Below are 24633 nucleotides of genomic sequence, written 5' to 3' on the forward strand. Positions count from 1 at the left end.
TAAAGCGACACTCATGTCTGACCCTGTACTAAGGGCCCCAGACTTTGACAAACCGTTCCTAGTAACCACAGATGCCTCCGAGCGTGGTGTGGGAGCAGTTTTAATGCAGAAAGGACGTGATCAAGAATTTCACCCTGTAGTGTTTCTCAGCAAAAAACTGTCTGAGAGGGAAAGCAACTGGTCAGTCAGTGAAAAAGAATGTTACGCCATTATCTATGCCCTGGAAAAGCTATGCCCATATGTTTGGGGACGGCGTTTCCACCTGCAAACCGACCATGCTGCACTGAAGTGGCTTCACACCGTCAAAGAAAATAACAAAAAACTTCTTCGGTGGAGTTTAGCTTTCCAAGATTTTGATTTCGACATCCAACACATCTCAGGAGCTTCTAACAAAGTGGCTGATGCACTCTCCCGTGAAAGTTTCCCAGAATCAACTGGTTAAAATCGTCCTTGAGATGTGGAAAATATTGTTAGCCTTTATGTACTTGGTAGTATATTTAGAGATGCATGTGTCTTATTAACTCTGTTTTTCCTAGAGCTCTAGGAAGAAATCCCAGCCAGTGTTTCACCCTAGCTGAGATTTGGGGGGCGTGTCATAAATATAAAGGGAAGGGTAAACCCCTTTAAAATCCCTCCTGGCCAGAGGAAAAATCCTCTCACCTGTAAAGGGTTAAGAAGCTAAAGGTAACCTCGCTGGCACCTGACCAAAATGACCAATGAGGAGACAAGATACTTTCAAAAGCTGGGAGGAGGGAGAGAAACAAAGGGTCTGTGTCTGTCGGTACGCTGCTTTTGCCGGGGATAGAACAGGAATGGAGTCTTAGAACTTTTAGTAAGTAATCTAGCTAGGTATGTGTTAGATTATGATTTCTTTAAATGGCTGAGAAAAGAACTGTGCTGAATAGAATGACTATTTCTGTCCGTGTGTCTTTTTTGTAACTTAAGGTTTTGCCTAGAGGGATTCTCTATGTTTTGAATCTAATTACCCTGTAAGGTATCTACCATCCTGATTTTACAGAGGTGATTCCTTTACTTCTATTTACTTCTATTTCTATTAAAAGTCTTCTTGTAAGAAAACTGAATGCTTTTTCATTGTTCTCAGATCCAAGGGTTTGGGTCTGTGGTCACCTATGCAAATTGGTGAGGATTTTTACCAAACCTTTCCCAGGAAGTGGGGTGCAAGGGTTGGGAGGATTTTGGGGGGAAAGACGTGTCCAAACTACGTCTCCCAGTAAACCCAGTTAGAGTTTGGTGGTGGCAGTGGATATTCCAAGGACAAAGGATAAAATTAATTTGTACATTGGGGAAGTTTTAACCTAAGCTGGTAAAAGTAAGCTTAGGACGTTTTCATGCAGGTCCCCACATCTGTATCCTAGAGTTCAGAGTGGGGGAGGAACCTTGACAGGTGGTGTTTATGTGACCATCGCTTATTAGCACAGTAGTGTCCAGGAAATGGACCGTTTGTGTGGATTGGTCTAGACTGAGGTTGATGGTGGGATGGAAATTGTTGAAATCATGGTGGAATTCCTCAAGGGCTTCTTTTCCATGGGTCCAGATGATGAAGATGTCATCAATGTAGCACAAGTAGAGTAGGGGCTAGGTAGCTTAGGGGGAGAGAGTTAAGGAAGCATTGTTCTAAGTTAGCCATAAAAATGCTGGCATACTGTGGGGCCATGCGGGTACCCATAGCAGTGCTGCTGACTTGAAGGTATATATTGTCCCCAAATGTGAAATAGGTGTGGGTGAGGACAAAGTCACAAAGGTCAGCCACCAGGTTTGCCGTGACATTATCGGGGATACAGTTCCTGATAGCTTGTAGTCCATCTTTGTGTGGAATGTTGGTGTAGAGAGCTTCTACATCCATAGTGGCCAGGATGGTGTTTTCTGGAAGATCACTGATGGATTGTAGTTTCCTCAGGAAGTCAGTGGTGTCTCGAAGATAGCTGGGAGTGCTGGTAGCGTAGGGCCTGAGGAGAGAGTCCACATAGCCAGACAATCCTGCTGTTAGGGTGCCAATGCCTTAGATGATGGGGCGTCATGGATCTTGGGTAACAAATAGAATACCCCTGGTCGGGGTTCTAGACATGTGTCTGCAGAGATCTGTTCCTGTGCTTTTTCAGGGAGATTCCTGAGCAGATGGTGTAGTTTCTTTTGGTAATCCTCAGTGGGATCAGAGGATAATGGCCTGTAGAATATGTAGTTAGCCCTGGTCTACACTAGGAGTTGAGGTAGAATTTAGCAGCGTTAAATCGATTTAACCCTGCACCCGTCCACATTATGAAGCCCTTTTTTTCCATGTAAAGGGCTCTTAAAATCAATTTCTTTACTCCACCCCCGACAAGGGGATTAGTGCTGAAATCGGCCTTGCCGGGTCGAATTTGGGGTAGTGTGGATGCAATTTGATGGTATTGGCCTCTGGGAGCTATCCCAGAGTGCTCCATTGTGACTTCTCTGGACAGCATTCTCAACTCAGATGCACTGGCCAGGTAGATAGGAAAAGGCCCGCAAACTTTTGAATCTCATTTCCTGTTTGGCCAGCATGGCAAGCTGCAGGTGAGTGCAGAGCTCATCAGCAGAAGTGACCATGATGGAGTCCCAGAATCGCAAAAGAGCTCCAGCATGGACCGAACGGGAGGTATGGGATCTGATCACTGTATGGGGAGACTATCATAAATATAAAGGGAAGGGTAAACACCTTTAAAATCCCTCCTGGCCAGAGGGTAAAGGGTTAAGAAGCTAGGATAACCTCGCTGGCATCTGACCAAAATGACCAATGAGGAGACAAGATACTTTCAAAAGCTGGAGCGGGGGAGAAACAAAGGCTCTCTCTGTCTGTGTGATGCTTTTGCCAGGAACAGAAAGGAATGGAGTCTTAGAACTTAGTAAGTAATCTAGCTAGATATGCGTTAGATTCTGTTTATTTAAATGGCTGAGAAAATAAGCTGTGCTGAATGGAATGGATATTCCTGCTTTTGTGTCTTTTTGTAATTTAAGGTTTTGCCTAGAGGGATTCTCTATGTTTTGAATCTAATTACCCTGTAAGATATTTACCATCCTGATTTTACAGAGGTGATTCTTTTACTTTTTCTTCCATTAAAATTCTTCTTTTAAGAACCTGATTACTTTTTCATTGTTCTTAAGATCCAAGGGTTTGGGTCTGTGTTCACCTATGCAGATTGGTGAGGATTTTTATCAAGCCTTCCCCAGGAAAGGGGGTGTAGGGTTTGGGGAGGATTTTGGGGGGAAAGACGTTTCCAGCGGGCTCTTTCCCGGTTATATATCTGTTAGACGCTTGTTGGTGGCAGCAATAAAGTCCAAGGGCAAAAGGTAAAATAGTTTGTACTTTGGGGAAGTTTTAACCTAAGCTGGTAAAAATAAGCTTAGGAAGTTTTCATGCAGGTCCCCACATCTGTACCCTAGAGTTCAGAGTGGGGAAGGAACCTTGACAAAGAGGAATCCGTGCTACCAGAACTCCGTTCCAGTTTTCGAAATGCCAAAACCTTTGTCAAAATCTCCCAGGACATGAAGGACAGAGGCCATAACAGGGACCTGAAGCAGTGCCGTGTGAAACTTAAGGAGCTGAGGTAAGCCTACCAGAAAACCAGAGAGGCGAACGGCCGCTCCGGGTCAGAGCTCCAAACATGCCGCTTCTATGATGAGCTGCATGCCATTTTAGGGGGTTCAGCCACCACTACCCCAGCCGTGTTGTTTGACTCCTTCAATGGAGATGGAGGCAACACGGAAGCAGGTTTTGGGGACGAGGAAGATGATGATGATGAGGTTGTAGATAGCTCACAGCAAGCAAGCGGAGAAACCGATTTTCCCGACAGCCAGGAACTGTTTCTCACCCTGGACCTGGAGCCAGTACCCCCCGAACCCACCCAAGGCTGCCTCCTGGACCCGCCAGGCAGAGAAGGGACCTCTGGTGAGTGTACCTTTTTCAACAGTATACATGGTTTAAAAGCAAGCGTGTTTAATGACTAATTTGCAGTGGCATTCGCGGCCAGTACAGCAATTGGAAAAGTCTGTTAACGTATCTGGGGATGGAGCGGAAATCCTCCAGGGACATCTCCATAAAGCTCTCCTGGATGTACTCCCAAAGCCTTTGCAAAAGGTTTCTGGGGAGGGCAGCCTTATTCTGTCCACCATGGTAGGACACTTTACCACACCAGGCCAGTAGCATGTAGTCGGGAGTCATTGCAGAACAAAGCATTGCAGTGTATGTTTGCTGGCGTTCAAACAACATCCGTTCTTTATCTCTCTGTGATATCATTAGGATATCAGGAGAGTGATATCATTCATGGCCATCTGGTTGAAATAGGGTGCTTTTCTTAAGGGCACATTCAGAGGTTCCCGTTCCTGCTGGGCTGTTTGCCTCTGGCTGAACAGAAATGTTCCCTGCTGTTAGCCACGCGGTGGGGAGAGGAGGGAGAGGGGAGGGGTTAGCCACGCGGTGGGGGAGGCAAATTGCGACCTTGTAATGAAAGCACATGTGCTATGTATGTAATGTTAACAGCAAGGTTTACCGTGAAAGAGTGTACCCATTGTTCTATAACATGTGTCTTTTTAAACACCACTGTCGCATTTTTTTTCTCCACCAGCTGCATGTGTTTCAAGGATCACAGGATCTTCTCCTTCCCAGAGGCTAGCGAAGATTAGAAGGCTAAAAAAATGCACTTGTGATGAAATGTTCTCTGAGCTCATGCTGTCCTCCCACACTGACAGAGCACAGATGAATGCGTGGAGGCAGACAATGTCAGAGTGCAGGAAAGCACAAAATAAACGCGAGGAGAGGTGGCGGGCTGAAGAGAGTAAGTGGCAGGCTGAAGAGAGGGCTGAAGCTGAAAGGTGTCAGCAGCGTGATGAGAGGAGGCAGGATTCAATGCTGAGGCTGCTGGAGGATCAAACTAATTTGCTCCAACGTATGGTTGAGCTGCAGGAAAGGCAGCTGGAGCACAAACCGCCGCTACAGCCCCTGTGTAACCAACCACCCTCCTCCCCAAGTTCCATAGCCTCCTCACCCAGACACCCAAGAATGCGGTGAGGGGGCCTCCGGCCACTCAGCCACTCAACCCCAGAGGATTGCCCAAGCAACAGAAGGCTGGCATTCAATAATTTTTAAAGTTTTAAAGTGCTGTGTGGCCTTGTCCTTCCCTCCTCCACCACCCACCCGGTGCTTCCCTCCTCCACCACCCCTCCCAGGCTATCTTGGCAGTTGTCCCCCTATTTGTGTGATGAATTAATAAAGAATGCATGAATGTAAAGCAACAATGACTTTATTGCCTCTGCAAGTGGTGATCAAAGTGGGGAGGGGAGGGTGGTTAGCTTACAGGGAAGTAGAGTGAACCAAGGGGCGGGGGGGTTTCATCAAGGAGAAACAAACAGAACTTTCACACCGTAGCCTGGCCAGTCATGAAACTGGTTTTCAAAGCTTCTCTGATACGCACCGCACCCTCCTGTGCTCTTCTAACTGCCCTGGTGTCTGGCTGTGCGTAACCAGCAGCCAGGCGATTTGCCTCAACCTCCCACCCCGCCATAAACATCTCCCACTTACTCTCACAAATATTGTGGAGTGCACAGCAAACAGTAATAACAATGGGAATATTGGTATCGCTGAGGTCTAAGTGAGTCAGTAAACTGCGCCAGTGCGCTTTTAAATGTCCAAATGCACATTCTACCACCATTCTGCACTTGCTCAGCCTGTAGTTGAACGGCTCCTTACTACTGTGAAGGGTGCCTGTGTACGGCTTCATGAGCCATGGCATTAAGGGGTAGGCTGCGTCCCCAAGGATAACTACAGGCATTTCAACATCCCCAACGGTTATTTTCTGGTCTGAGAATAAAGTCCCTTCCTGCAGCTTTTGAAACAGACCATAGTTCCTGAAGATGCGAGCATCATGTACCTTTCCTGGTCATCCCACGTTGATGTTGCTGAAACGTCCCTTGTGATCCACCAGTGCTTGCAGCACTATTGAAAAGTACGCCAGAGAGTTTAGGTACTCGCCGGCTTGGTGCTCCAGTGCCAAGATAGGGATATGGGTTCCGTCTATGGCCCCACCACATTTAGGGAATCCCACTGCAGCAAAGCCATCCACTATGACCTGCACATTTCCCAGGGTCACTACCCTTGATATCAGCAGATCTTTGATTGCATGGGCTACTTGCATTACAGCAGCCCCCACAGTAGATTTGCCCACTCCAAATTGATTCCCAACTGACCGGTAGCTGTCTGGCGTTGCAAGCTTCCACAGGGCTATTGCCACTCGCTTCTCAACTGTGAGGGCTGCTCTCATCTTGGTATTCTTGTGCTTCAGGGTAGGGGAAAGCAAGTTACAAAGTTCCATGAAAGTGCCCTTACGCATGCGAAAGTTTCGCAGCCACTGGGAATCGTCCCAGACCTGCAACACTATGCGGTCCCACCAGTCTGTGCTTGTTTCCCGGGCCCAGAATCAGCGTTCCACCGCATGAACCTGCCCCATTAGCACCATGATGCCCACATTGCCAGGGCCCGTGCTTTGAGAGTAGTCTGTGTCCATGTCCTCAACACTCTTGTCACTGCGCTGACGTCGCCTACTCGCCCGGTTTCGCTTTGGCAGGTTCTGGTGCTGCAGATACTGCTGGATAAGGCGTGTGGTGTTTAATGTGCTCCTAACTGCCAAAGTGATCTGAGCGGGCTCCATGCTTGCCGTGGTATGGCGTCTGCATGGAAAAAAGGCGCGGAACGATTGTCTGCCATTGCTCTGATGGAGGGAGGGACGACTGACGACATGGCTTACAGGGTTGGCTTACAGGGAATTAAAATCAACAAAGGGGGTGGCTTTACATCAAGGAGAAACAGAAACAACTGTCATACAGAATGGCCCCCCCCAATGACTGAACTCAAAACTCTGGGTTTAGCAGGCCAATGCTGAACTCACGGAGCTATTCCTCCCGCCGCTATTCCAAGCAGGACTGAATCTCCATTAAACTTTTCAAGGTGCCCCTGACAGACCTCACCGAAATGACTGTCGGCCATTGATTTCACGGAGGGAGGGAGGGGGGAGCAAATGAACATAAAACAAATCTGGTCTATTTCTTGTTTTGATCCACTCCATCTTTTACATCTTTGTCTGACAGCAAACGGTGCAGTAGGACTGCTAGCCATCCTCATCTCCTGGCTGTTCGCCAGAAGACGGTGCAATACGACTGCCGGCAGGACTAAAAAGAATGACCTGCTCGAGTCACTCCTATTTCAGTCCCTGCGCCCATGTCTCTCCAGGCGCTCCTGACTGACCTTACTTAGGCGGCCATGAGCACCTTGGACATGATGACGATGGTTATCAGTCCTATTGCACCGTCCGCTGTCACAGGGCAATGAGCTGCTGCTGTGTAGCAGTGCAGTACCGCGTCTGCCAGCACCCAGGAGACATACGGTGACAGTGAGCTGATCAGGCTCCATGCTTGCCGTGGTATGGTGTCTGCACAGGTAACCCAGGAAAAAGGGTGCGAAATGATTGTCTGCCATTGCTTTCATGGAGGGAGGGCCTGACGACATGTACTCAGAGCCACCCGCGACAATATTTTTGCCCCATTAGGCATTGGGATCTCAACCCAGAATTCGAATGGGCAGCAGAGACTGCGGGAACTGTGGGATAGCTACCCACAGTGCAACGCTCCGGAAGTCGACGCTAGCCTCGGTACTGTGGAAGCACTCCACCGGGTTAATGCACTTAATGCACTTAGAGCATTTTGTGTGGGGACACACACAATCGATATATAAAAGCGATTTCTAAAAAACTGACTTCTATAAATTCGACCTAATTTCGTAGTGTAGACATACCCTTCAAGAGCTGCCTAGCAGCCTCTTGTTCATATTCCAACTTATTCATGATGACAGCACCTCCTTTGTCAGCCTTTTTGATTATGATGTCAGAGTTGTTCCTGAGGCTGTTGATGGCGTTGTGTTCAGCACGGCTGAGGTTATGGGGCAAGTGATGCTGCTTTTCCACAATTTCAGCCCACGCATGTCGACGGGAGCAATCTATGTAGAAGTCCAGTCTGTTGTTTCGACTTTCAGGAGGAGTCCACGCAGAATCCTTCTTTTTGTAGTGTTGGTAGGAAGGATTCTGTGGGTTAGTATGTGCAAACTAGATACCATTAACTTGGGTTTGAATAGAGACTGGGAGTGGCTGGGTCATTACAGTTATTGAATCTATGTCCCTAAGTTAAGTATCCTCACACCTTCTTGTCAACTGTCTAAATGGGCCATCTTGATTATCACTACAAAAGTCTTTTTCTCCTGCTGATAATAGCTCATCTTAATTAATTAGCCTCTTACAGTTTGTATGGCAACTTCCACCTTCTCTGTATGTATATATATATATCTATATATATCTTCTTACTATATGTTCCATGCTATGCATCTGATGAAGTGGGCTGTAGCCCACGAAAGCTTATGCTCTAATAAATTTGTTAGTCTCTAAGGTGCCACAAGTACTCCTGTTCTTCATACAGATAAAGAATAGGGAAGTGGGGACCATAATGACAAAACAATAAAAAAATTAGGATTTCACAACCATAACTATTTGTAAGTGATTTCTTGACAGACAGAATGATATCAAACTAAGTTTTCATTAACCATCTTAAGATCTGTTTCTTTACCTGGTGATAGTGGGGGCCATTAGGACAGGGTCTCCTTCTTAACAGCCTGATATTACATTGTTTTAATGTAATTTAGATGAAATGTGAGGATGTGACTTTCTGCTTCTCAGCTAATGGCTGCTGCTTGGCTGCTCTTTTAATCTGGTTGCAGACGAAGGCCTTAGGCTTTAGGCCTTACAATATGGCTGCAGACAAAGGCCTTATCCTTACACCACCACCATGTCTTACAATAAACTCCTTCACTTGCTGGCTCCCCAGCTAACCTCTGCTACACAGCCCATTTCTTCTTGGCTTCACTTTCCACTGTTGTACATTATTTCTATTCTGGTAGCTCCCAAAGGCCCCAATGGGAGCTGCGGAGTCGGTGCTCGGGGCAGGGGCAGCGCGCGGAGACCCCCTGCCCCTCCCCCGGGGCCACAGGGATGTGCCAGTTGCTTCCAGGATCAGCGCAGGGCCAGAGCAGGCAGGGAGCCTGCTTTAGCCCCACTGAGCTGCCAGACCATTAGTGGCCTAAAATCTCCTGGTTTGGCTTCAGTAGCCTCCGGAAGATTGAGCATGATTCCGGGAGACTCCCAGTGAAACTAGGGTGACCAGGTGTCCCGTTTTTGACCAGAACACCCAGTCAAAAAGGGACCCTGGCGGCCCTGGTAAGCACCACCAACTGGGCCATTAAAAGTCTGGTCGGTGGAGCTGCGGCACTAAGGCAGACTAGTCCCTACCTGTCCTGGCTGGCACCATGCTGTGCCCAGAAGTGGCCAGGAGGTCTGGGTCCTAGGTGCGGGGGTCACGGGGCTCCATCCACTGCCCCTGCCCCAAGCACCAGCTCTGAACTCCCATTGGCCAGGAACCAGCCAATGGGAGCTGGGGGAGACGGTTTCTCTGGGCAAGAGCAGTGCATGGAGCCTCCTGCCCCCTCTCCCCACCTAGGACCCGGACCTGGTGGCTGCTTCCAGGGCGCAAGCAGCACGGTGCCAGGACAGGCAGGCAGCCTGCCTTAGCCCCCCTCCCGCTGCACCATTGACCAAGAGCTGCTCAAGGTAAGCCCGTGCCCCAACCCCCTGCCCCAACTCTGAGCCCTTCCTCAAATCTGGAGCACACTCCTGCACCCCAAACCCCTCATCCCCAGCCCCACCCCAGATCCCGCCTGAATCCTGTATCCCCTCCTGCATCCCAACCCCCTGCCTCAACTCGCAGCCCCCTCCCGCACTCTGAATCCCTCGGCCCCACCCCACAGCCTGGAGCTCCCTCCTGCACCCCAAACCCCTCATCCCTGGCTCCATCCCAGAGCCCACACCCACAGCCTGTATCCCCGCCTGCACCTCAACCCCTCCTGCACTCTGAGTCCCTAGGCGCCACCCCCCAGCTGGGAGCCCCCTCCTGCACCCCTCATCTCCAGCCCCACCCCAGAGCCCCTCCCGCATCTCAACTCCCTGCCCCAGCCTGGAGCCCCTCCTGCACCCTGAACCCCTCATTTCTGGCCCCACCCCAGAGCCGGGCCCCCCACCCGGAGCCCTCACCCCCTCCCGCACCCCAACCCCCTGCCCCACCCAGTGAAAGGGAGGGAGGGGGAATGTAATGAGCGGGGGACAAAGAAGGGGCGGGGCTAGAGTGTTCGGTTTCGTGACACTGGAACGTTGGCAGCCCTACGGAGGAGGCCTAGGGGCACTCTAGCCCCCAACCCCTCTCTATGATCCTTGAGGGGGAGTTCTAGCCCCTCCACACCGTATCTCTGTGATCCCTGAGGAGGCGGGGGAGAGGGAGCGTTCTAGCCCCGCCCCTCGCCCTGGTCGGGGGGCGGGAAGGGGGAGGGCGCTGGTGCGCGGCCGCGGGGGCGGCTCCTCTCTCGCCACCGCCCCGCAGAGTCGCTGCTCCGCGCTGAGCCGGCCGGGCTGGGAAGATGGCGGCGAGCAGGAGAGTGGGCAAGGTGCGGTGGCCGGGCCGGGTCTCTGGCCCTCGCAGCCCCCCGCGGGCTGATGGCACCGGCCCGGGGGGAGGGCTGGGCTGAAGCAGGGCGGGGAGTGCGGGGGGGGGGGGGGGGCTGAGAATGATGGCGGGACCGGGCCGGGTGAGTTGGGGGGCTGGGGAGAGGCCGCGGGGGGGCTGGTTGTGGGACACAAGGTAAGGCTGCGGTGGGAGCTTTGCATTACTTTCACTTTTGTTTGGGTGCCCTTGGCTAGCCAGGGGGGTGCTGGACTCACCCCAGGTCTCTGATGTGGCTCCCGGTCCCATTGCGGCTCCAAAGGCCCCCTGCAATGAGGTTAACCCCTTCCTGTGTCTCTCCCTCCACCCCCCCATCCCGTCACACCTGCCCCTGCCCTTTGCTTGTCATGTGCCTGGAGCCGGATCAAAGGTGAAGCTGTGACCCCTGTGCAAGGGGGGTTGGGCGGTTGTCTCCAGCTCTGGTCAGCATCTGGCTGCCCAACCCCATGACCAGACGGGAATAAAACCCAGATTGAAAAGAATGACTCGTAATGTATCAAAATCACGCTGGTGGGGGTGGGGTGGCTGGAGTGACCTACAGAAAAAAGTGGGGCCCTGGACCCCCTTAGGGCGAGGTGATGGGGGCTGACACAGAAGTTCACCCTTTGTGTCCTGGCCAACTTCGGACAAATGCACCATGCTGACCCTGGTGGTGCCAGCTTTATAAAGGATCCAGGCCAGATTGACATGGAGGGGGAGCTGTGGGGGAGGGGAGGGCGGGGTGGTTCAGGTCGAAGTGAGGATGAAGCAGGAGGAAAGGAGGCATTTAATTTTAGGAGCGATGTCTAAAAGTAAGTGTCAGGACCAGGCAGGTGCTTTCACTTTCTATGGCTGCTGCCTCGGAAAGTCCCTGGCTGGTTTCTGGTTTCTTCGAAACCAAAAGTGCAGGGTGAGGATGAATGGGGAGCCTCAGGGGGTGTGGGCTGAGCTGAGGGAGTGGACTCTCTCCTCTGGAGTGATGTTTCTCAGGGGCATGGGGAGGGGAGCCCTAGAGTAGGGTGAGGTGGGGGGACTGGGTAACCCAACGCTCCCTCCAGTCCCTGGGAGTTGGGATGTCCCACTAGGGGGAGGTGAGCGGCTGGGTTGCTTGCAGCAGGAGGTTCTGTTGTTTGTTTGCCTTTGGGAGCAGGAAGTGAGTTTGTCTCCCTCCCCCTTCAATGAGTTTCTGAGAAATGTGCTTGGGCAGCTGCAGAGATGGGCAGAGCTCAGCCCAGCTCTTGGTTGCTGCAGCCCTGGTGTGGAGAGACTATGGGCGAGAGAGGGTGGCTCGCAGCGGTCCCAGTTGTGTGGCCTTTACGGGATGGGTGAACGCCGCCCCAGGGTGTTTGCATTTGCTCAATGCTCCATACTTCCGGGAGCCGGGGAGTGCCATGGCCGACCACTTTTAAGCAGTGGTCCCGTACTAAATCAGTACAGCTGCTGCCGGAGCATCGCTTTGGCTGCCAGGGTCTCAGCAGTGCTCAGATTTGCCCCGGTTGTCCCTCTGTCCTGATGGGAGAATGGCCAGGTCACGTTTCAGTGAGTGACGTTGCAACCTGGCACATAGGGTCACAGTACCAGTCGGATTTGGCCCAGCTGCCCTTCCATCCAAAGGCGGTGGTTCCCGTTGGCTGTGGTTCCTGGACAATGGGAGCTGCGGAGTCAGTGCTGGGCATGTGGGCAGCATGGGGAGCTTCCCTGATCACCCCTGTGCCTAGGGGCCACAGGGGCATGCTTCCGGTTGTTGCGCAGAGCCAACCGGACTTCTAAGAGCCTGGCAATCCTCTCCCCTGCAGCGGGGCAAACTTGCGCTTGCGGTTCCAGCCCCGCAGGGGAGTGCTGAGGCTCGGGGCTTCTGGCCTGCGGCGTGGAGACTTGCCGTGGGCCGGAAGTTCCCCACCCCTGAGTTAGACCCTGAGCATGAGAGCAGGATCCAGCCTGCCAAGCACCTCTGAGAGAGAATGGTAGATGCCTGACCGCCCAATGTCCCATCTCCAGCTGTGGCCATCCCTGATGCTTCAAAGGAGAGAAAAAAACTCTTCCAGAGTACGTTGAGAGATGGGAAATCCCTTCCTTACTCCTGTGGGTGGCTGTGGCTGAAATCCTGAAGCATGAGCATCAGGAACACAAGACATAAACTGGAACTGAGCCCCAGGGCTGCTGAACCCAGTTCTTGCCATCACAAGCAGCCTTGTCATACAAATGCACTTATGAATTTACCCAGTGGAGGGGGTGACAAGTGGGGACTAGACCAGGTTCCTGGTGTGTGTGTGTGTCAGGAACTGGAATTCACCCCTCCCTTCCCCTCAGAAAGATCTGAATTGGTGCCACTGGTGGTTTGGTTTGTGCTGCTACATGGGGGCGGATGGGGAAGTGAGAGTCTGAGGCCTATTGGGGTGGCAATTTTAGGGAGCAGAAGGCTGGGCCAATTGGGGGGCCGTTCTGAGGTGGGGGCGGTGTGTGGTCCCTGACGACTCGGCTCTCTCCCACTGCAGGAGCTGGATGACTTGAAGAGGTCTGGGTCCCGTTGCTTGAAGGACATTGAGGTGGATGACACCAATGTTCTCCTGTGGAAAGGGCTCCTGGTGCCGGTGAGTGTGGGGACTGGGAGATTGGAGGGGTGGGGGCGGGGGTTCAGCATGGGCTGCTTGCCCCAGAGGGGTCTGTGCTGTCCAAGGCAGATGGGACAAGCCCCCAGTTCTTCCCAGGGATCAGTGTTTGCTGGCTCTGTAGCTTTCTGCCCTCTCTCTCCTGCCCTATGACCAGGACAATCCTCCGTACAACAAAGGTGCTTTCCGAATCGAGATAAGCTTCCCAGCCGAGTACCCCTTCAAGCCCCCCAAGGTCACCTTCAAAACTAAAATCTACCACCCCAATGTGGACGAGAAGGGGCAGGTCTGCCTGCCCATCATCAGTGCTGAGAACTGGAAACCCGCCACCAAGACGGATCAAGGTACATGCCCCCCTGCCACATGTACATGCCGCCAGGGAGCTAGTGGGGGTGGTGCCCAGAAGCGCTGGGCCTATGGAGTCTGGGGGGTTACAACAAGGGTGGCAGTGATGTGGCTGTAGGGGTGAGTGAGGATGGCGGGCTGGGGTAGTTTATGTGCCAGGACCAGTGCAGGTGGGTGAGGCTGGTATCCTGTGGGGTGGGTGGCGATGGCAGCAGGCAACATGGGTGGGTGAGGCTGGTACCCTGTGGGGCAGCTGGCAGTACCGGGGGACAGCATGGGTGGGTGAGGCTGGTACCCTGTGGGGCAGTTGGTGGTGCCGGCGGGCAGCGTGGGTGGGTGAGGCTGCTACTGTGTGGGGTGTCTGGGGGGCCGGGGCCAGTGTGCAGGAGCAGGCACACCCTGCCCCACTCCATGCCATGCTCACCCCCTCCCTGCCCCTCTGTGCAGTGATCCAGGCTCTGATCGCGCTGGTGAACGAGCCTGAGCCTGGCCACCCGCTGCGCGCCGACCTGGCCGAGGAGTTCACCCGCGACTACAAGAGGTTCCTGCGCAACGCCGAGGATCACACCCGCAAATTCAGCGAGAAGCGGCCCTGCGAGTGACCCTGATCCTGCTCTAGCACCCTGCTGCCGACTCCTGGTGGGGAAGACTCGCTGTCCCAGGCAGGGGTGGGGCCTATGCACGTAGTGGGTGAAATCTAGTGGGTGGGTGGGGCCAAAATGGCCTCTCCCACCATTGCATGCTGTCATGGCGATGCACCCCATGGAATTCTGGGGCATGTGCCCCACCCCTGCCCAGACTAAGGGCGGACCCAGCACCTCACGGTAGCACTGTTGTCACTTGTAGGAGCCCTTCAACTGTGAGGGGGCACTGAAGCCCCAGGGGGTTTTGAAGTTGGGTGCGTGGGCTTTCCCCTTCCCTTCATTGATTGACTCCTTTGCTCACCCCATCTTCAGGCCCCCAGGCCTGCCAGGAGTGGCCGGGCCAAAGGCTTCTCCCTGGGCACTGAGCTTTATGCCACGAACCCCACTGCCTTTGTTGATCTTATTTTGGTTTGTCGCCTGGCACTTTAAAACCTCAGCTGCAAAGACTGGAGGGGAGGGTGGGGGGTGGGGAGAGCAGCCCCAAATGCCTTCCCTGCACCCAGCCCATGCAGACAGGGAGCGATGTGGGGGGGAATTCCCCCCAGGAGCCCTGCAGCTGGGTAGGTGACTGGGGCTGCGTGGGGGGGTGTCAGGCTGGAGGGTGATTCTGGGTTGGAATAGTGTGATGAGAAATGTTTTTTTAAAATAGCCCCTTTGTTGGTGGGGGGTTGTGTGTGTGAAATAACTTCCTTTTTCTGGTCAATAAAAATGGACCGTGATCCCTCCACTCCCATGTGCAGATCCCCCCCTTGGATGATTTCCCAGGCAGCTGCCTTCCCCGCCCCAACCTGGTGTGGGGCCAATCTCTGGGGACCTCGGACTATCTCTAGACTCTTCCTCTTTCCTGCTGTTCCTGCCCCAGCCACTTCCACCCTCCCCCTTTGAGGTGGGATTGGAGCAGATGCCCTGAGGATGAATCATTCTGATCTCCGCCCCACGCTCCGCACTGGAGGGGAAGGGCTTTGAGTCCTGTCCCAGCTCCCTGGGCCAGCATGTTCCCATGGAGCTGGGTGCTGTTCCTAGTCAGCTCCCCCCAGCCCCTCCCTCCCCAGTTACCACGAGCTGGCTTGAGGTTCAGACCATGGAGTTGCCCAGCTGAGAGCTGCCAATGCCATGTGTGTGATCCTATAGGGCCCCCCCGGACAGCACCGGGGGTGGGGGGGGGTTGCATTCCCAGGGGACATAAAACTGAGGTCTTTAGCTGCTTGTGCCCATTAAAAATCCCAAAGGCGGGTGATCACACCCTACCCCTCTCTCTCCTCCCTTGGTACGGTCCACTCCTCCACTTTGTCCTAAATGCAGGTCACCTCAGCATCCTGACCTGCACCTCCAGAGGCCAGGGCCATCTCTGATGGCTCTTGAGCAGCTGCTGCCTTGTGCCCTGGAGGAGGGGGAAGTGGCTGCTGTTGGTGCTGTCATCAGTCTGGACCATCCACAATCTAGCACTAACAAGACTCTGCCACCAGAGGGCAGCACAGAGCTATGGGGCCTGTAGTTGTGCACAGACCCCTGCTCCCTTCCAGCCCATAAGCATATGACTTCCAGGCCCTCTGCTGAGCACCTCCTGTGGGATTTGGCAGAGCTGAGCCAAGGCCCAGAGCAGAAGCCTGCACTTGGACAAGGCCCTTCAGAGGTTGGAAGATCATTGGTACCCAGCTGGGTGTCACACTGGCACCAGCAGGAAGGCAACCCTGGTTCACTGTCACTTGGAGCCAGGCAGCTCCTGTGGGGGTAGCCCTATGTGTGGGGCGCTTGGTTCTAATGGACCCTGGGAGTGCCAGGAGAACTAGCCCTACTGCGGTCAGCCAAAGACGCATTCCAGACACCTGCTGCCAGCTGGGATCCACGAGGAGCACTGGCCCCAGCCCTGTGGTGAAATGTGCTCATCTGGCGTTGGCAGGGGGCAGAGGTGACTTCCTGTTGCTGATGGGCATTGCTCCTGACTGGGCTGCAGCCCCAGCCACATCTGTCACGCCCTGGCCAAGGAATGTGGCCCACGCTGATGGAGCCCTTGACCTTCCCGAGCGAACCATAAGAAACCGCCCGGGTCTGCCTGAGCTTGGAGCAGTTCTGCTTTACTGGATCTGCCAGGGTCTCTCGTGCACGCTTGAGCCAGGGGCTCCTGCAGCACTGGGAAGGGGGCAGGCAGGAGATGGCTGTGGAGGGTTACCAGCGGAAGAGATGCCACGTTTGAGGAGAGCTCCAGGACAGACCTGTTGGGAGAGTGGGAGCAGGTATTGTGGGGGTCGAATGCCCGAGGAGAATGCCTGACGGGGGCCTTGTTTCAGGAACTCTGCCTTGGAGGGGTCCCTGCCAGCTACCACACATCCCAGTGAGGCGTTGGTGGCACCTGTTGGAAGTTCACTCTGTCTCCCACCAGCTGGGGCATCCTCAGCCAAGGACTCCAGGGGCTGGGAGAGGGGGCAGGGGCCAGGCCCGGGTATCCTGCCCGTAGCAGGTCTGCCGAGCAGTGGGCTCCACTGCTGATCATTGCGCACAAGGCTGAACCAGGCTTGGGGGGGGCTCTGTTGAAAAGAGGCCACTAGAAAGAATTGGTTGTAACCACCCTATGCCCCTTTCCCTACCTTGGGCAGGGGAGAGAAGATGCCCCTGGAGCTGCCCTGCCCTGTTGGACCCTCTTCTCTCTCTCTCTCTCCTCCCCCCCCCGCCTCATGGAGGGGACCACCACAGGGGCAGGGCTGAGCCCCCTGCACTTCTTATTCAGGAGGTTGGGGGAGGGAGAGGATAGCTCCTCCCCATCATGCTCTGGGGTGAAGGGGCAAGGCCTTTCTCCAGAGCAGGAAACCCCCTCCCCACCCATGGCCACTTCTGCCCTGCCCCCATGGAGTGTTCAGACATAGGCTCCCAGCTCAGCCAGGGGCTGGGCTAGGCCGACTGGAGCGGGGGTGGAGGTGCCCCATCCTGCATGGGCCTGCAGGAAGAACACACACCCCATGGTGGTGTCCTGGTGGGGTTGGACTGCTGGGGTGGGCGCAGCACCCCACCCCCCCATACCTAGCCTGATCTGCCCCTCTGGGAGGCGGTGATGTCCAGGCACCGGGGAGCCCCTCGCTCCCACGTGGGCAGTGAGAGGGAGGGTAGCACCCCCTGCAGTTCCTCACCCATGCCCCCCTGTGCCAGGCTGAATTTCTGGGCGGCCCCTCCTCACCCATGGCGCCAGGCGCTCTCTTTGCTTCCCCAGCCGGCTGCTTCCCCCCTCCACCTATTTCTTCTTGGTCTTCACCAGCCCCTTGTCCACCAGGCTGCGGTACAGCTCCTGGATGTAGGTGTAGACACACTTGGAATCCGGAAAGCTCATGCGCACCATGTCCTCCACCTCCAGCAGTGGGGCGCAGTCAGCATGCTGCCTGTGGGGCAAGAGGCAAGGGGTCAGCACAGCAGTGCTGCCCTCGGCCACTCGGCTCGGCGCCCTTGGTTTGCTCTGTGTGTCCCCTGGGCATGGCTGTCCCACTGACCTCCCTGGCCAAAGACCCCATACCTTGAGCCATGGCCCCTCTGCAAACCAGGCAGTGTTTGATGCCAGTGGGCAAAAGGGAAGTGGCCCAGGATGTGCCTGTTGTGACAGGGGATGGGAAGGAACCGCGGAGCTGGTGCCCTAGGGAAGGGCTCAGTGTCCAGTCCAGGCTGGAGGGTGCGTCCCTGGAGCTGCTTCCAGCCCTGTCCCAGCAGGGCCGTGCCCTGCCCTGATTGCGTTTGGCTGTGTGGCTGGGCCCACACTGTCAGGGTCATTGTGCTCTGGCCTCAGGGAGTTGGTGGGGGGAGAGGGCAGAGCTACCAGGAACCATAGGGTGGCCAAGCTGCAGAGGGAATACCGCTAATTAGCTAACAGCCTCAATTACTGGATGCAGTACCCGGCAGGGCCTCCTACACCAGCTGACATAGGGTGGGGTGCTACACCCAGCGCCCGCTGCTGGGGAGGGTGGGGCTGGGCAGTGCAGGCTCCTCCCCATCTCTGGTGTCACAGCACCCCTACTGGGCAACTGCAGATTCCTACTCTGCCTCCAAGCCCCATGTCAGATGGGTGGCAGAGGCCCTTCCCAGGGTGGGGCTGGCTACCCTGGCCATTGGGGGGGTGAGGTGTAGGGTGCACTCACTCAGCAGTGGCAAAAGCCAGGGCAAAGTTCTCCCTGCGGTTGGCTGGGTCGAGGGCCGTGTAGTCGAAGGCATCAGGGAAGAACTTGTGGATGAGGGCGCAGAAGGCCAAGCCACTACTCCAGCTGGAGGAGAAGTTCTGGATGTCCACATGCTGGCAGCCGGGCAGTAGAGTAAGGACACAGAGAGGGAGAGCCAGTCAGCCCCATTAGCACTAGGTGGGCTTCCCCGCTAGTCTCTTTGCGGGCACTGCAGGGTCTGGGGGTGCCCGATCCTGTGGGCTGCCCACCCCTCCCATGCACTAGGAAGAGAGGCTGGGGCAGAAAGCTGGCAGCTATGTTCTCTGGCCATCTCCACAGTGGATGGATGGCAGTGCTGTGTCCAGCATGGCAGAGGCCTGCCTGGTGCAGCAGGCGGTCTTCTGCTTTTCCTCCTCTCCATGTTGTAGTCAGCACTGGTGACCCAGGGCCTTGGGGCAGAGCTGCTCACCCGGGGATGGTAGAACCCCCCATGCTGTACCCCTTGGGCCAGCCACCTACCCCAATGCTTCCCAGGGGCTATCCCAGCTGCCTTCCCTTGCCATCTTTCCCCCCGGGGCCAGGTCTAGTCACCCCCTGAAGGCACCTACCTCACCCTTGCCAGCCTCTCACCTCATAGCCACGCGTCTTGGCACGACACCACTCCAGCAGCATGTTCTTGATGGCGTTGGCACCTCCAGTCTTCTTGATGTTGGGGGCAGGGCCGCTGGCTGCCCTGCAGGGGGGATGGAAGGGCCAGTGTCACAGAGAGAAGGGACAATGCGCATTCTGCTGCAGAGCCCCAGAGCTGGGGCAGTGACTGGCCAGGTCCCCTCCCTCCCGCATCCCTCGGGCCTTTCCTCCCTGTCCCACCAGCCCCTGAGCCTGTGCGGGTCAGGAGCTGAAGGGGTTAACCCCCATGGTACCCTTGGTGCCACAAGAGCTGCCCCGAGCACTTTGCCCCTAATGTCCAGTGGCAGTGAGTTCCACAGGTGACTAGGTGCCCCTCCCTACACCCTCTCTTGGCGTGTTTCTCTTTAATGGCACTGGGCACTCTCCGTTGGTTGACCGACCAGGGCCTTTCCTCCAAGCTCCGCCCTCTCGTGTGTAGGCCAGCCCATTCGTAGTCCCTGGGGGAGGTTAATATGGGATTGTGCACCCCCCAAATTTCTCCACAAGGGCCTTGCGGGACTGGGCCCTGGGTGCCAGGCGGGGTCGGGTCAGCTCCCTCCGATCCAGCGCTGGTCTCTTTGGCTTCTCCTTGGGGGGCACAGCTCCTTCAGGTGCAGGGCTCTGCGCACTGTCCTGGTGGGCTGTCCCTCCAGTGCTGCGAAGAGGTGGGAAGCGGATCAGAGAATGGGCCAGGAAGAGAGGGGGTGGTGTGTTGTGGTGGGCGGGGGAGGGCAGGCTCTCCCTATCCTTGGCTGTATGCCTCCACCTCCCTGCCTGGCACCAGGGGGCACTGTGCTAGAGGGGCATCCCCCATCCCCTGGCTGTATGCCTCCACCTCCCTGCCTGGCACCAGGGGGTGCTGTGCTGGGGGTAGAAGTCCCTTATCCTGGTATTGGGGACCCCTGCGGGTGCTCTCACCTGGCGCTGCCACCTGGAGTGGCTTCTCGGCCTTGGGAGGTGCCTCCTGAAAGGAATTTACGAAGTTTTGATGTTAAAAACAGTCACCACAAGCTCACCTGGGTATCTGAGATTGGGGGGCTGTGCTGGGGGGGGTGACCCTGTGTGAGTCGGAGGAGGGTCTGGGGGCTGTGCGGGGCTATGGTGAAAGGGTGTCCCCTCCCTGTATTCTTCCCCCACCCTCATTCCCCGATTCAATTGGCCTTACCCGGCTGGGGGGCCCCAGTCTCCTTCCCAAAGGCAGCATCCCCTGTGGGGCTGGCCAGCCCCTCGTCGGGGGAGCTGGGTGCTGGCTCACCCCACGCCTCCTCCTCGCCCCCCATCTCTGGGGACAGCGGCTCCTCTGAGGTGCTCCCACCATGCCCCTGGGAGGGAACAAAGCCCTTTAACAGGCCCCTGCCTCCCAAATCCCAGACCCCTGCTGCTGGCCCCAGCTCCTGTCCTCCCCTGCATGGCCTCCCTGCCCCTCCCCCCCCCCAGGTGAGATTTGAACCCACCTCCCCTGGGGGTTACCACTGGGGCTGAGTCCCGCAGCCTATCCGAGCCCTGGGCCGCTCCCTGCGATGGCCTGGGCATGCTTGTGCCCCCACCGCATCAGGGAGGGCACATGGGCACCCGCAGCACCTTCTGGGCAAGCTGGCCCTGTGGGGAGGTGTGTGTGTGGGGGTTTCCCTCCTCCCTCCCATTACCCCATCTGACCCAGGGGGACACTCACCTCTCTGGCCACGGCACTGCTGGCCTCCTCGGCTTCAGTCCCTTGCGTCTCTGGCTCGGCCCCTCCAGCCCCATCCTGCGACTCAGGCCCAGACACACCTACTGCCTCCCTTTCCTCTGCCCCAGCCCCCTGCCCTCTGTCTTCCCTCTCCTGTGCTCCAGCCCCAGAATCCCCTGCTCCCCCAGCCTCACCACCCTCCTTAGCATCGCTCCCAGCATCCCCCGCTCTCCCAGGCTCACCGCCCCCCTTAGCATCGCTCCCAGAATCCCCTGCTCCCCCTGCCTCACCACCCTCCTTAGCATCACTCCCAGCATCCCCCGCTCTCCCAGCCTCACCGCTCCCCTTAGCATCGCTCCCAGCATCCCCCGCTCTCCCGGCCTCACCACCCCCCTTGGCATCACTCCCAGCATCCCCTGCTCCCCCGGCCTCACTTCCCTCCTTAGCATCGCTCCCAGCATCACCAGCTCTCCCCTTCTCCCCCAGCCCATCCCCACCCCGAGCCACCTCCTTGGCTCCAGTCCCAGCCACCCCTTCAGTCTCCTTAGCCGTGGCCCCGGGGTCCTCTGCTGTCGGCCTGGGGCAAGGGGTGCCTTCCTGTGCCTCCATCTCTGGAAGGAGACAAGAGGCATGTGGGTCAGATGGGGGCAGCAGAGACCTGGATAGGGGCTGCGAGAGACCCCCCCCGACTGGCCTGCCTAGGAACCGGCCTACCAGATCCCCCCCAGCGCTCTGTCTACCCCCACCCCTGAGCCCCATCATTGCCAAGTTTGGGGGAGGGGGGGAGAGGGCAGGAGGCATCGGCTCACCCTCTGCTGGCCATACCATGGCATTGTGGGGCCTGCAATAGGGAGCTTACATCAGCTCCAATGCAGTTCTTTTTCTCGGGGGTGGGGAGAAGGGAATGCAGCCTGGGGGAGAGACTGAGCGGGGGAGGGAGAATGGGGGGCACACAGACACCCTGGTGTTGGGGAGAGATTGGGGAAACCTGGGAGGAGAGGAAATGGGGGCACACACAGCCCCCGGTGTGGGGGAGCTGCAGGGTGTCCCTGCAATGGAGGGTTGCACCCATGGACCTTGTGGAGGGGTATGGAGGGGTGCCGGGAGCCCCTGGTTCATGCAATGAACACCAGCGAGGTATGACTATGCAGTAAATACTGTAGGACCTACCTAAACCCGAGAGAGCTGGGGAGGCAGCCAGGGAGAGTGCCCTTGGGGCTGGCTGCGCTGTCAACCCTTTCAAGTGGAATAGGAGGCCAGGCTGAATGCTGGCCCTTTAAAGCAAGATGCCCCACCCCCCATCCCCTCCTAAACAATCCCCAGGGGCTGGAACAGGCCTCTGACTCAGGCCCCAAACCTGCAGTGGGGGGAGGGCACCTTGGAGATGGGGCAGGTTACCCCCCTCCTCAGCAGCTAAATATACCCCTGACATTTACTGCTCTGCCAGACCCAGAGAATGGGGAATTTGCCAACCACGGCTCTGCCACCCCCCTCATGGTAAACTGCCTGCAGCCCCAGGCTTCCACCCCAGCTCTGCCAGGGCCTCTCTATCCCGCCCCATTGCCCCCTGCTACCCCACCCTGGGCTCCTCCCGTTCTGTCAGTGCCCCCCAATCCCACCCAGATGCTCCCTGCTACCCCGTTCCCCCAGTTCTTCCGGTGCCCCTCCATCCTGACCCACCTCTGTCTACTATCCAGCCCCAGTTTCCCCCCAGTTCTTCCAGTGCCCCTCAGTCCCACCCCATTGCCCCCTGCTAGTCCAGCCCAGGGCTCCCGCTGCTCTGCCAGTGCCCCTCAATCCCAACCTGCAGCCCCTGTTATTCCAGACCTGGGCTCCCATGAGCTGCCTTTAATTCAGATGGTCTCTCCCAGTGCCTGAGAGAGGAAAGGGGGTTGGGGTGATTCTGGGGGATCCTGAGCCGGGGCAATGGGCAGTGGACCCTCTCTACACCCTGAGTCCCATAAGCCAGGGTAGGTGGTGTCTCCAGCCCGACCCAACTCCCCCTACCAGAGGGGTTAATTCAATGCCCCACTCCCCCCCCCCCCCGCTCTGGGCCCTCCCTGGCATAGGGGTGCTGGCTAGGGCTGCACCCACCTGCTGGCTGCTCCTTGGGGTGGGCTGGTTCTGGGCTCGGTCCCCGTCTGTCCCGCTCTTTGTGTCACCGCCCTTGGCACAGCCCCTCTCCCGGGGCAGCACAGCCTATTTTTACCAGGAGAGGAACAGATGCTACTTTCATTTATACTCCTCCACAATGCCAGCTCCCCTGGTCCTCCGGGGGGTGGGTCCACTCTCCCAGGGTCACATTGGTGAGACCCCCTGGGATGAGCCTGAGGGGCTAAGGGGGGACCTCACCAAGCAGGAAGTGCAGCCACTAACCCTGGCAGGGGACTCTCGTGCTGAGAGGTCTCAAATGGGGAGTGAATCGAAAGGACAAACAGCCACAGGGGATCCCACCCTGACAGCACCTGGAGCCTCTCCCTCCTCCACCCCAGGGTACTGCCCCTGCTCCAGGGGGCACCAGCCATTCAGCTTCGCACCCCAGGGCTGGAGCTAACAGAGCCATGGGGGAGTGCAAGGGGGACCACAGGGCATCTCCTCCTCTCTGCACTGCTGGGGGCGCCCAAACACTGGGCAGGGTCCCCCTCCTGAGCCTGTGAGATGCAGGCACTTGGCTGCTAGAGCGTCAGGGATTTGATGGTCACTCCCCACTGCACAGGCAGCCAATCAGGAAGGAGACTGCCCCACCTCCCAATCCTCATGAATGTCTCTGTGGAGCATCTAGGCCACTCTATGTAATACAACCTGTCTCAGTCCCCAGGGCAGCTCTGGGGCCTGGCATGCCAACCCAGCCAGCTAGGCAGTCACATGGGCACCATCTATGGGGTAGAAGGAAAAGACAGGGTAGGTCTCACCTAATCCAAGCCCTGGGTGGCTCCCCTGCAGCCGTTCCTTGCCTCCCCTGGCATCTCAGGCTCAACTGTGCTGCTGCCTCCCTTCTAAAGGCAAAAGCTACGTGCTCTAGCGGGTAGAGCCAGGAACTGGGAATCAGGAGAGCTGGGTTCTGTCCTGATTCTGAGCTTGGGCAAGTCCCTGCCTCGTTTTGTGCCTCAGTTTCCCCATGTGTAATATGGTGGTGGGGTGTGACAAACTGGGCACACACACTGCCTAGGACGAGCTGCCTGGCTCTGTTTAGCAGGAGGCTCAGACCATCACTGGCTCAGAGGCAGACGCCCCTTTCCATGTAAAATCGGCAGCAGCAGAGACAGGCACTGCCACAGGGACACTGAGCCCAGGGCGTTCGTAAGTGGCGGGCAGGTGGTAAGACTGGCAGCCAGGGTAGGGCACATTTTTGTGATGTGTTTGGGAAGCGATCGGGCAGGGCCCACTCCAGTCCCCCTGGCTGTGGGGTCGGTCCCAGGTCCCACACTGCGGTGCTGCCACTTCTCCCAAGGGCTCATGGCGGGAGGTGCTGCCTGGGGTCAAATGGAGAGAGTGGCTGGCGGAGCCAGGCTGTGCCTGGGTTCTGGCAACTCTGCTCCTGTCCTGTTCCTGCTCCAGGTACAGGGGACTCTGGGGGCATACTGCAAATAACAGCACAGCCCCTGTCTGCTGGCCCCCACTGTGATCATCCCCCACCCCTGGAACCTCCACAGCCCTTGTCACCCCACCGCCTGACAGACCCCACCCCGTGTCTCCCACAGCCCTTGTTACCTGACAGGCCCCACTGCGATCACCCCAACCCCACACTCTCCCAGCTGCTCTCATCCCTGCTGTCCCCGAAGCCCTGCGGGATCCCAGCCTGAGGCAGATGACCCAGGGGCCTCTCTCTCCCTCCCCTGCACCCTCTGGGGCTGAGCCCCTACACCCCCTCCTCCCCCCGTGGCGGGACACTGACCCTCCGACTAGTCTAGGGTCATTAGACCTCCTGGCTTGTCTAGCAACAGCTAGATCTCTATGGTTACATC

At 56.7% G+C, this 24633-nt stretch overlaps 2 protein-coding genes across 2 annotated transcripts; one reads left to right on the forward strand and one right to left on the reverse strand.

Moving 5' to 3' along the window:
* The first annotated feature begins 10431 nt into the window (after positions 1–10431).
* On the forward strand, positions 10432–14664 carry UBE2L6 (ubiquitin conjugating enzyme E2 L6). The gene is made up of 4 exons (XM_074956843.1): positions 10432–10564; positions 13095–13190; positions 13366–13552; positions 14001–14664. Exons 1-4 carry the CDS (start codon positions 10538–10540, stop codon positions 14153–14155), a joined length of 465 nt encoding a protein of 154 aa, XP_074812944.1. The 5' UTR covers positions 10432–10537; the 3' UTR covers positions 14156–14664.
* A 1617-nt stretch (positions 14665–16281) lies between these two features.
* SMTNL1 (smoothelin like 1) lies at positions 16282–24496 on the reverse strand. Its single transcript, XM_074956844.1, has 12 exons — positions 24380–24496; positions 23471–23544; positions 22763–22867; positions 21839–21904; positions 20672–21279; positions 20165–20321; positions 19918–19963; positions 19487–19654; positions 18961–19063; positions 18313–18464; positions 17367–17565; positions 16282–16410 (listed from the first exon to the last, which is right to left on the reverse strand). The coding sequence occupies exons 5-11, from the start codon at positions 21275–21277 to the stop codon at positions 17421–17423; spliced, it is 1377 nt and encodes a 458-aa protein (XP_074812945.1). The 5' UTR covers positions 21278–21279; positions 21839–21904; positions 22763–22867; positions 23471–23544; positions 24380–24496; the 3' UTR covers positions 16282–16410; positions 17367–17420.
* Between the last annotated feature and the right edge of the window lie 137 nt (positions 24497–24633).

The sequence above is a fragment of the Natator depressus genome, chromosome 6 (genome assembly GCF_965152275.1).
Source record: "Natator depressus isolate rNatDep1 chromosome 6, rNatDep2.hap1, whole genome shotgun sequence".
NCBI classification, from domain to species: domain Eukaryota; kingdom Metazoa; phylum Chordata; order Testudines; family Cheloniidae; genus Natator; species Natator depressus.

Coding starts and splice junctions, on each gene's coding strand:
- UBE2L6 (XM_074956843.1), top strand. CDS start 10,538: ATGGCGGCGAGCAGGAGAGTGGGCAAG. Junction 13,191..13,365: donor GGAAAGGGCTCCTGGTGCCG/GTGAGTGTGGGG, acceptor CCCTATGACCAG/GACAATCCTCCGTACAACAA. Junction 13,553..14,000: donor CGCCACCAAGACGGATCAAG/GTACATGCCCCC, acceptor CCCTCTGTGCAG/TGATCCAGGCTCTGATCGCG.
- SMTNL1 (XM_074956844.1), bottom strand. CDS start 21,277: ATGGAGGCACAGGAAGGCACCCCTTGCCCCAGGCCGACAGCAGAGGAC. Junction 19,655..19,917: donor ACTCCAGGTGGCAGCGCCAG/GTGAGAGCACCC, acceptor ACCTCTTCGCAG/CACTGGAGGGACAGCCCACC. Junction 18,465..18,960: donor CCAAGACGCGTGGCTATGAG/GTGAGAGGCTGG, acceptor CCCGGCTGCCAG/CATGTGGACATCCAGAACTT.